Source organism: Sinocyclocheilus grahami, unplaced genomic scaffold, assembly GCF_001515645.1.
Source record: "Sinocyclocheilus grahami isolate Dianchi unplaced genomic scaffold, SAMN03320097.WGS_v1.1 scaffold459.1, whole genome shotgun sequence".
NCBI classification, from domain to species: domain Eukaryota; kingdom Metazoa; phylum Chordata; class Actinopteri; order Cypriniformes; family Cyprinidae; genus Sinocyclocheilus; species Sinocyclocheilus grahami.
Window position 1 is genome coordinate 421185 of NW_015505638.1, and position 10934 is coordinate 432118.

At 39.9% G+C, this 10934-nt stretch overlaps 1 protein-coding gene across 2 annotated transcripts; it reads left to right on the forward strand.

Annotated features, from left to right (window-relative positions):
- The first annotated feature begins 38 nt into the window (after positions 1–38).
- kpna5 (karyopherin alpha 5 (importin alpha 6)) lies at positions 39–7367 on the forward strand. 2 transcript variants are annotated; one of them, XM_016234826.1, is made up of 14 exons: positions 39–126; positions 1725–1941; positions 2141–2242; positions 2850–2949; positions 3035–3129; positions 3219–3350; positions 3459–3547; positions 4490–4589; positions 4720–4883; positions 4975–5053; positions 5147–5272; positions 5362–5489; positions 6071–6249; positions 6738–7367. In XM_016234826.1, the coding sequence occupies exons 2-14, from the start codon at positions 1813–1815 to the stop codon at positions 6923–6925; spliced, it is 1611 nt and encodes a 536-aa protein (XP_016090312.1). In that variant the 5' UTR covers positions 39–126; positions 1725–1812; the 3' UTR covers positions 6926–7367. The 2 variants fall into 2 exon arrangements, with proteins under 2 accessions (XP_016090312.1, XP_016090311.1); XM_016234825.1 differs by having other exon boundaries at positions 40–126; positions 1808–1941.
- Positions 7368–10934: the final 3567 nt, after the last annotated feature.

Consider the following 10934-nt stretch of genomic DNA (forward strand, 5'->3'; position numbering starts at 1 on the left):
GCAGCGGAGGTGACGTTCTTCACCAGTGGACGCCATATTGCCCTCAGCTGGAGGAACACGGGAGGGTCTTGAGAGAAATTAAAAAACCCACGGCCAGTATTTCCCTCTCCGATCTACGACTAATGGGTGAGATTCATACACCAACTAAGATGTAAAAGTATTTTCTTTTCAGGGAGTGAATGAGGCAACATGGCGCTTTGACAGAGTAATTAACCATTTTGACGTTTAGTCCAAGCTAGCATAACACGGTTAGCATGTTAGCACAGAGAAGCTGAGCACAGTTTAGGATGAAAGTGAAATGACTGAATGTTTTGAGAGATTATAAACCACTAACGTACAGTCTGTTAGTGGATTTATATAACTGATTTGATTTTGGGATCCATATGGTCTTGATGCTTAGACTTGTATATTTAGAGCTGTGATTATTTATGTAGTATGTGATAAATTGTCTTTGGAAAATAGTGCAGTCCTTCATCATCCTTCCACACAACACCAGCTGATCCGATTAAAAACACCAGTGTGAATAAATAAGTGCTGCATTTGTGTAAACGGAGTATTTAGAAGTTTCTTCTAATAATGACACTTTTGTCATAATTTATCCGCCCTCATGTTGTTCTGTGTTGTTTTTCTTCTGTGGAATGTTGGGACTGACAGCATCAGTCATCATTCACTTTCAATGCATATTTTTCCATACATTGAACCTAAAAGGTGACTCAAACTGCCCTTTTGCATAACGTCTCATTTTGTACTGAATAAAGAATGTAAAATGACTTCTCATTGGTTTTGGAAAATCTGTTTAGCAAACTTTTTACTACAAAGAAACTGAAATGAGGGTAGAGGGCTGAAACGAAATGTTTTATTTTTAACTATGCTATATTAAAATTTACTTTAAAAATCTCTACCTTTACATTTCAATGCAAAGCTAATTAAACATTAAAGCAAGAAACTAAATTAGAAATTGATATATGCGTGACATGTTTTTTTCCCCCTATATTTTCATATTTGTTCCCCCATGTTATCGTGGGCCAACTTTGGCCTGCTGGCTTAGTGACGTGACGTGACATGTGGCCAAGTATGGTGACCCATACTCGGAATTAGTGCTCTGCATTTATCCCATCCAAAGTTATCCAAAGTGAACACACACACCCGGAGCAGTGGGCAGCCATTTATGCTGCGGCGCCCGGGGAGCAGTTGGGGGTTCGGTGCCTTGCTCAAGGGCACCTCAGTCATGGTATTGAAGGTTCACTCCCCCCACCTACAATCCCTGCCGTTACGAGACTCGAACCCACAACCTTTGGATTACGAGTCCGACTTCCCCACTTGCTTAGGCATCTCTGCTTAAATGTTTCTGCTTCTGTATTGGTGATTCACTAACTTGCTATAAAAGACTCTTCATGATGTGCAAGATACTGTAAATATAAAAGTCTTTAACCAAAGATACAGGTAATAACAGACAAAAGCTAAAAGTTAAAATGTTAAGTTCTGAACTGTGTTTGATCTGAAAATGAGCTGAACCACAAAAGCGTTAACCATATAATGAAGGAAGTTCAGCATGCAAAGTGTCAGTTAGCACTTAGTGGTGTTACACAGGAAATGCTAGTATAAACCAGCATAATTGCTTTCAGATAAACCATTCCTTTGTCTCCACTTGCTGTTTGGCTCAAAGTATGAGGAGAATTGCATACTGGCTCGACCAATTGTGATTCTTGTCTGTATTGCTATAGGCTCATGGTTGATGTGCTGAATAGACAACAGAAATTGAGTATCACAATGCACATCTGACCACATTCCTTTCTCTGAACTGAAGACGCAATGGCAAGCCCAGGCAAAGAAAACTATCGAATGAAGAGCTACAAGAATAAAGCCCTGAACCCCCAGGAAATGCGGAGACGGAGAGAGGAGGATGGGATACAGCTCCGTAAACAGAAGAGGGAGGAGCAGGTTTGTCATAATTTTTCTTCCTTGTTATACAAGCAAATTAAATTACAGTTTTGTTCATGAAGGGTTGATCGTACATTATGGAATAAAAGTGTATATTTTGGAGGGTTATATGACCGGATTCGTTCATATTAAGTAGTGTGTACAAAAGTAAATTTTTTCCGAAAATGTACTAAAGTAAATTGTTCTACCCTCTCCTCAGCTGTTCAAGAGAAGGAATGTGTGTCTGCCACCTGGTGATGAGTCCATGCTTGAATGCCCCATTCAGGACCCTGATATCAGCTCCACTGTACCTGTATCAGGTGTAAGTAATCCAGTCAACAGACCACCTGTTATTGTTGTCAAACAGATGAGTCGACAGTAAAATTCACAGATAACAGGCATAAGTACTTTTGCCATGGGACTTGGTTATTAGTCCTGCATCATTTTAAGCATATGGAATTGCCTATATAGCATTTTAAAATGTAAAACTAGCACAGTTGTACATGTTTTGTAGTGCGGAAGCGTGCTATAGAATTGATTTAATATGAGTTTTAGCAAATTATGAACAAATTATGCTCTCAAAAGAAAGAATTTGTTTGATCAAAAATACAGTAAAACAGCAATATTGTGAAATATTACAGTTTAAAATAAGTTTCATATTTTTATATATTTTAAAACGTTTTATTTCTATACATAATTTATTTCTGTGATGAAAAAAATCTGACTTTTTTTCAGCAGATATTACTCCCATCTTCACTGTCACATGATCCTTCAGAAATCATTCTAATATGTTGAATGGGTCCTCAAGAAACATTTCTTATTATCGATACTTAAAACAGTTGTGCTGCTGAATATTTTTGTAGAAACCTCGATACAATTTTTATGATCCTTTGAAAACCACATCTAGGATAATCATTGTCAATCTGCAGGAAGGAGTTATAACCCAAGACATGATTCAGATGATCTTCTCTGAGGATCCAGACCAGCAGCTCATAGCCACTCAGAAGTTCAGAAAGTTACTCTCCAAAGGTTGGTGTCTTTATTCCTACGTCTCATAGACGCAAGGATGACAATTGTTTAAAGATAAGATTAAGATGTTATTAACTTCCCTCAGAGCCCAATCCTCCCATTGATGAGGTCATCCACACACCTGGTGTCATCAACCGGTTTGTTGAATTCCTAAAAAGGAGTGATAACTGGACTCTGCAGGTAAGAACATTTCATAGCACAAACCATGCGAAAGCAAAATTGCCATTGCAGCCAAGCTTTAAGATGCTATTGTTGCTTGTTTTGACCAGTTTGAAGCTGCCTGGGCCCTGACCAACATTGCCTCAGGGACCTTCCTACACACCAAGGTGGTCATTGAGATGGGGGCTGTGCCCATCTTCATAGAGCTGCTCAACTCCGAGTATGAGGATGTACAAGAGCAGGTGATTTTTGCAGACTATAACCTGGTTCATGCCATTCAGCCAATAGATGGTTTATCAGAACTTAACAGCACCGTGAAAGTAATCAGTTGTGTATAACTGTTTTTGCAGGCAGTGTGGGCGTTAGGAAATATTGCCGGGGATAATGCAGAGTGCAGAGACTATGTCCTCAACTGTGGCATCTTGCCCTCTCTTCAGCAGTAAGTGTCCTCTACTGATCCCAGCACTGTGATTGCATGTGTTTTTATTTTGCTGCTTTTAAGGAAGTCTAAAATACCTGGTGAAAGCTATCTAGTATCTCTATGGTACAGGTCCCTATATCTTTGCTGAGCCAGTGTTACACGATCCTTAATAAATAATTCTGATATGCTGATTTGGTGCTTAAGACACGTTTCTTATTATTATCAATATTGAAAACGGTTGTGCTGCTCAAAGGGATAGTTCACCCAAAAATGAAAATTACCCTATGATTTATCCTAGGTATATATGACTTTCTTCTTTCGGATGAATACAGTCGGAGTTATATTAAAAAATGTCCCAGCTCTTCCAAGCTTATAATGGCGGTGAATGGCTGTTATTTTTCAGTGCTCCAAAAGAAGTTAAATAAAGTGCATCCATGCATCATAAAAAGTGTCCCACACGGCTCCGGGGGGTGAATAAAGGCCTCCTGAAGCGAAGTGAATCATGTGTTTTTCTAAGAAAAATATCCATATTTTAAACTTTATAAACTGTAATCTCTAGCTTCGTTATGAATGACATGCTACCCGGCCACACCTTGATGTCTAGGTTGCTCTAAGTTCCAATCCAAAAAAACCTACTTGCTGTTCTTTTCTCATTACAAGGATTATAAAAGGGTTCAAAATTAATCTCTTTGTGTTCAAGGAATTTAAATCTTGTTGGTAGAAGTCTTATGATTAGGAGCCTTATCCTTATAAGAACAGCTGACGCTAAATAAATCTCAATTCCTCATGTCATTCTGATGTCACAAACAGTTTTTGTTTCCTACTGTCAAACTTGCTGGTGTGTGCTTTGTGACATTTATCTGCTATAGTGTGTTTGTTATATAAGAGACTTTACCATTACCTCCATCTAGTAGTTTGATTACATAGCGCATCAATTTTATTCTTCCCTCGTTTTTGCAGGTTGCTTGCAAAATCAAACCGGCTCACTACCACCCGGAATGCCGTGTGGGCGCTATCCAACCTGTGCAGAGGGAAAAATCCGCCTCCGGACTTCGCAAAGGTGAGTTTGCAAACCAGTTCTGCATAAACCACATTCCAGTTGCATTATCAAATTTCAATGATGCACACAAACACAGTGTTTTATGAACATGATACATGTACTTGATCAAACAACTGTTGTTTCTTCACAGGTGTCACCAAGTCTGAGCGTGCTCTCCAGATTGCTCTTCAGCAGTGATCCTGATGTTCTTGCAGATGCCTGCTGGGCACTTTCATACCTGTCCGATGGACCCAATGACAAAATCCAGACAGTTATTGATTCGGGCGTGTGCCGCAGGCTGGTGGAGTTGCTCATGTGAGGACCGGAAATGCTAATGCAAGCAATAAACCAAGTGATATCTTTTATCACTGACTTAGAATAACATCCATGTGTTATCTATTCACAGGCACAGTGATTACAAGGTGGTGTCCCCTGCACTTAGAGCAGTGGGGAACATTGTAACAGGAGATGATATTCAGACCCAGGTAGTGTAGCTGTCGTTTATCACATGCTGAGTTGTCCGCATTTTCAAAAAAGTGCATTGTTCTGATCTGTTGTGCTGCTCTGTTGTAATTCAGGTGATTTTGAACTGCTCCGCTCTGCCCTGCCTGCTCCATTTACTTAGCAGTCCGAAAGAATCCGTCAAAAAAGAGGCCTGCTGGACCGTCTCCAATATCACCGCTGGGAACCGAGTGCAAATCCAGGTACTTCAGACTGACTGAGACACTGTAAGATTATGATACCATATATGTTGTGTCTGAACAGCCATGACTTGATGCTTATTCTGTTGTAGGCGGTAATCGATGCCAACATATTCCCAGTGCTAATCGAGATACTGCAGAAAGCTGAGTTCCGTACCAGGAAAGAGGCCGCGTGGGCAATAACCAATGCCACCTCAGGAGGCATGCCAGAGCAGATTAGGTGCACATTGGGCTTTTTTGTTTTGGTTTTTACTTCTTTCCTTATTTAAAAAAATCTTATTTTCCTTATGTAATGCATGCTAAACCATTAAGGCATACTGCCTTAGGTTATCATTTAGCCATAATCTGTCTTAAAACAGTCTTGAAGAGCTTAGTATGATTTTTTTGGTTAGGCTAATAACAGTCATTAGAGCACAGAGTGGGATCAAAGCGCATGACACATTTCTGGCCTGTAGATGGCAGTAATAGTCAGACCATCTTGTGATTTTTCTTTTTTAAATGTGGTAATGTAAATACTAGGGCTGTCATTTTAACACATAAACAAAGTGAATTTAAACGATAATAATAAAAAAGAGTACTATTAGTTATACCTTAAATTCAGTTTTTAAATAAAGGTAAATACCAATTTACTTTTGAAGTGGTATTTCTGTCTGACACTCCAGAAAGTCCTCAATTGTTGACTTTTTTTTATTTTTAATTTAAGCCACATATGCATTCTAGGGGAGAAAACTGTGTTCTGGGGGACTATTTAGGTGAATGTTTAGTGAGACAGAAGTTGATATAAATGTGCTTTACACACAGGTACTTGGTTTCTCTCAACACCATAAAACCCATGTGTGACCTGCTGACAGTGATGGACTCCAAGATTGTGCAGGTGGCTCTGAACGGCCTGGAGAACATCCTCAGACTGGGAGAACAGGAGTCTAAACAGAATGGAATAGGCATCAATCCTTACTGCTCTCTCATCGAAGAGGCTTACGGTAGGCATGCCTCACCTCATACCTTGTATCACCTCATGGTAATGTAATTTTTTATTTCTCACTCTGGAAAATCAATTCTCTCTAGAATTTTTGTAGTCATTATAAATATTTCCAGTTATTCTCAGCTCTGAAATATTTAATTTGTTCAAAATTGCTAATTTGTCAGCAATTCTATCTTTAGAAATGTATTTAAAAATCCTTATCCAGTAGTCTCAAACGATTGGACATTATATAATTTTTCATTTGGTTTTCACAATTTCTGATTAGTCTTATACTAATCTTCTGATTAGTATATTATTATTATTAAAAATACATCATTATTATTATTATATTACAAAAAACATTATTATTATTATAAAATGTGTTGATTTTGCCAATGGTGTTTTCGGTTTTCTAAATTGTCATGTGCTTTCCTTTCATGCAGACTGTGTTTTTCATGCTGTTGGTTCATATGTTTATATAATTGTTTTACTGATGTTCCCACACAGGCTTGGACAAGATTGAGTTCCTGCAGAGCCATGAGAACCAGGAGATATACCAGAAGGCCTTTGACCTGATCGAGCACTACTTTGGGGTTGAGGAGGAGGATGCAAGCATCGTTCCACAGGTGGATCAGAATCAGGGCCAGTACATTTTCCAGCAGTCTGAGGGACCGATGGAAGGCTTCCAGCTCTAACCCGTATGGCCAAGCTTCAGGCCTTGCTTCATCCATCCTGCCTGGAGTCTCCTCTCCCTCCTTCTCTGCAGCGCAGGACCTCAGCTCAAGCCTCGCTCCAAGACACAGAGGCCCGTACCCGCTACTCACAGCAGAGATGACGCCTGCACCCCCTGCCCCAAACCCTATCCACTAAATCTTCCATTTCCATCTTCCCCATATTCCAAGCTCCATTATCAAGAGAGAAATCTGTGAGATGGACCGAGGAGAGCAAAGCTCAGAGTCTGTAGTTTAAGTCCTGTTGAGACTTAGAAAAAGCATCTTTCTTTTATTATTATTGTTGTTGATGTTATTATTATGATTATTAGACATTGGCACTGGTCTCCTGTAAAGTAAACTTTACTCCATATCCCTTGAGAAATGTGAAACTACCTCTTCAATCAGAAAAAAATAATTTGTGTGACAAACACCCAGCCTTTAGCTCTAACAGTTCTCTTCTCTTGTGAAGTAAATGCTTCTATGCAAACAAACATGTGTTTTCGGCGTGACAGAAATAACATGGCCAGACAAAGTAACCAATGTATTTGCATTGATACATTTGCATTGGATGAATTCCCTGACTTTGTGTGCCAGCACACTCATCGTTCATGTCATGCCATGTTTGTTCACAATGCATCCTGAGGGCATGTCAAGCCTAGTTACACTATTTATTCTGACATTTTGTTAACTAGCATCAAACTGCTGACCCATGACGTAGATCCGTATTTATTGTGCTTTTTAGAAGGAACCGGTCTGTGGGGTCCGGCAGCGCATGGCCCGCTTCCACTGAGCACCCGCTTTGCAAATGCTGTCAAAGCGTTAAAAGCGTTGCATGCAATTATTTAAGTGTGGTCATGTGATCACCAAGATAGAGTTGTTTGTTTGTATGCCTATCATTGGGTTGTTTCTCATTTCACCTGGAAGGTGTTTCTTTTTGCTTTTCTTTGTTTGGCTTTAATTTGATTTATGAAATGTTCACATGTTAGAAAGTGTTGAGATTTAGTAAAATGTGTATATTATATATACATCGAGGGAAGGAGGATGTTTTTCTGTGAAATGGTCTTGGTGTGCAGTGAAATACTAATGTAAGGAAAGCGTCTTTCATAACTTTCTTCACTCAGAGAGCTTTTCCTCATAATGGTCCCCACATGCGCTCAGATTTCCTCAACTAAGGAACTTGCGTTCTAATTCTTGTAATGATATATCCTTTTTTTACATGCTTAAAATGAATTTACTTGCAGAAGATTGCCTTAGTAATGAAACTTCCTCAGTTTTCTGTTTTTGGTGTAATTATTTAATTCCTCATTATGTTCTGCCTGTAAATGACTTGCAACCATTTTCCTTTGAAACAAGCTTGATTGATCCAAATAAGAGTTATAATAATGGAAAGTAAGTATATTCACAAAGGGGGAAAAAAATCATTAAGATCGTGAAATTACATTTTATCAAGCACATTTGATTGTGTATAGTTTTGTAAAATTTCTCATGTTTGTACAATGTTTTCTACGTTTTTTTTTCCCCACATCAGAAAAAAAGCATCTGTGTTTTAAGTTATCATTGGTACAAACCTGCAGTATAGAGGAGATCATTGCTTTCCTCAAGGACAAATGTTGATATTGTGTGAAATGTAGACAAATAAACAGACAAATAAAATGTTCTGTTACACATTTAAATAAGCTTACAGTGATTGAATTAAGGTTTGTGTTCAACAGCAGTTTAACAATACTTATCAATGTCAAAATAATTGAGTCAACAAAGAAAATGTCTCGGGTTACCGTCGCAACCTCGGTTCCTTGAGAGTTCGTCCGAGATTGCGTACTGTCTGAGTAGGGACTACATTCATGGCCAAAAGCTTTGGCAGTGACAAATTTTGTGTTTTGCAAAGTTTGCTGCTTCAGTATTTGTAGATTATTTTTCCACGTTTCTATGGTATACTGAAAAACAATAAGCATGTAAGTTTTAAAGGCTTTTATTGGCAAAAAAATATGAGTCAATATTTATAGTGTTGACCCTTGTTCATAACCTCTGCAATTCTCTCTGGCATGCTGGATATTAACTTCTGGGCCAAATCCTGACTGATGGCGATCCATTCTTGCCTTATTAGTTCTCGGAGTTGATCACAATTTGTGGGCTTATGCTGGTCCACTCGCCTTTTTAGGACTGACGACAGGTTCTTTATGGGATTGAGATCCGGGGAGTTGACTGGCCACGAATCCAAAATTTCAATGTAATGATCTTCGAGGCCACTTCTTTATCACTGTTGCTTTGTGACATGGTGCTCCATCATGCTGGAAAATGCATGGATCATCACCAAATTGCTTGTTGGAAGAAGTCGCTCTTGCAGGAAGTTTTGATACCATTCTTTATTCCTGGCAGTGTTTTTGGGCAGAATTATGAGAGAGCCCACTCCCTTGGTTGAAAAGCAACGCCACACATGGATGGTCTCAGGATTCTTCACTGTTGGCACAACACAGGACTCATGATAGCATTCACCTTTTTATTCTCTGAGCAACTGATCTTCCAGAGGTCTCAAACAGTTCATCAGAGAAAATAACTTTGCACCAGTCTTCTGCTGTCCAATCCTTGTACTTCCTGCAGAATTTCAGTCTGTCCTTGACGTTTTTCTTGGAGAGAAGTGGCTTCTTTGCTGCCCTTTTTGACACCAGGATATATATTTTTGTAATAAAACAATTCTGTTTCATAAAATTAAGTATGCCACTTACAGGACTAAGACTTTGAATGTTAAAGTGCAAATTAACACCTGACCACTCTTGTGGGTTTGCTACGGTTACAATTAAAAATCATAGAAGGGTAAATACATTGAAATGTAAGCAAAACAGCTACAACAAATAAAACTGATAATGGGTGTGTTAGATTTATAGTGTGTGAATAATAATAAAGTAAACAAAGTATTGGCAGCACCGAGGGGACCTCAAATAAAATTCTGCTTAGGGGCCCATAAAGGCTTGGGCCGGCCCTGGGTCAAGTTCATACACTACATGGTTGAGTGTGTAGTGCATCATTTTGGGACGCAGCTCTATACGACTGGAACACCAAATTTGTTTTATAGAATTCACAATATTTCCATGTGACGTAAAGTCCCAAAATAATATTTAGCCTACCTGTAACAAAGAGGCAGTGGCGTTAGGATCCATGTGCAGCTTTATTAGTTCACAAGGCAGGTCATACAGGCATAGATCGTTAACTGGCGTTAGAAACAACGAAGGCTGGGCAGAATCGTAAACAGTGTTCGTAATCAGGGTCGAGGCAGGCGGCAGACAATCAATGGCATGAATCAACAAGGCAGGCAGGGTCAGAATAGGTAGGCAGCAAGCAATCGTAAACAGTCCAGGTAATCAACAGGGTAAACGCTCAGAAATGTCTGCAAGGCAAAACAAGACTTCGCAATGAGAGCAGGGAAGGCACAGTTTAAGTAGACCGGGCAAATAGGAAACACCTGTGCAGGTGATTAGACTCTGGCATAGGGCATTGTGGGAACTGGAGTCCGAAGGGATCGCTCAGTACTCCGGTGATGGTTCCCTCTGGTGGTGATCGGAGGGAGCCACAGAGGCTGAATTTGTGACAGAGCAAATGGGCAGGCAAAGCTAAACGGAATGAAACCGGAGTTATTTGTCTGAGGATTTGAATGGACCCACGTACCTAGGACTGAGCTTCTTGCAGGGTAACCGGAGACGAAGATCCCGAGTGGACAACCAGACCCACTGACCCGGCTGATAGTTGGGATTAGTGCGCCGATGGCGATTAGCTTGTTCCCTTGTCCGATGGACAGCTCTCTGGAGATGAACATGAGCCTCATTCCACATCTCCTCACTTTGTTGTAGCCATGAATTCACAGCTGGAAGTTCTGATGGTTCCCCGGACCAGGGGAATAATGGGGGTTGGAAACCCAGGACACATTGGAATGGAGTGATACCTGTGGCAGGTTTGCGGAGAGAATTCTGTGCATACACGGCCCATAATAAGTAGCGAC

What these genes read in the sequence shown, in the direction of transcription:
- kpna5 (XM_016234825.1), top strand. An exon ending in CGCCTCCGGACTTCGCAAAG is followed by an intron (nt 4,590 to 4,719) that starts GTGAGTTTGCAA and finishes GTTTCTTCACAG; the next exon opens with GTGTCACCAAGTCTGAGCGT. An exon ending in GAGATGATATTCAGACCCAG is followed by an intron (nt 5,054 to 5,146) that starts GTAGTGTAGCTG and finishes GTTGTAATTCAG; the next exon opens with GTGATTTTGAACTGCTCCGC.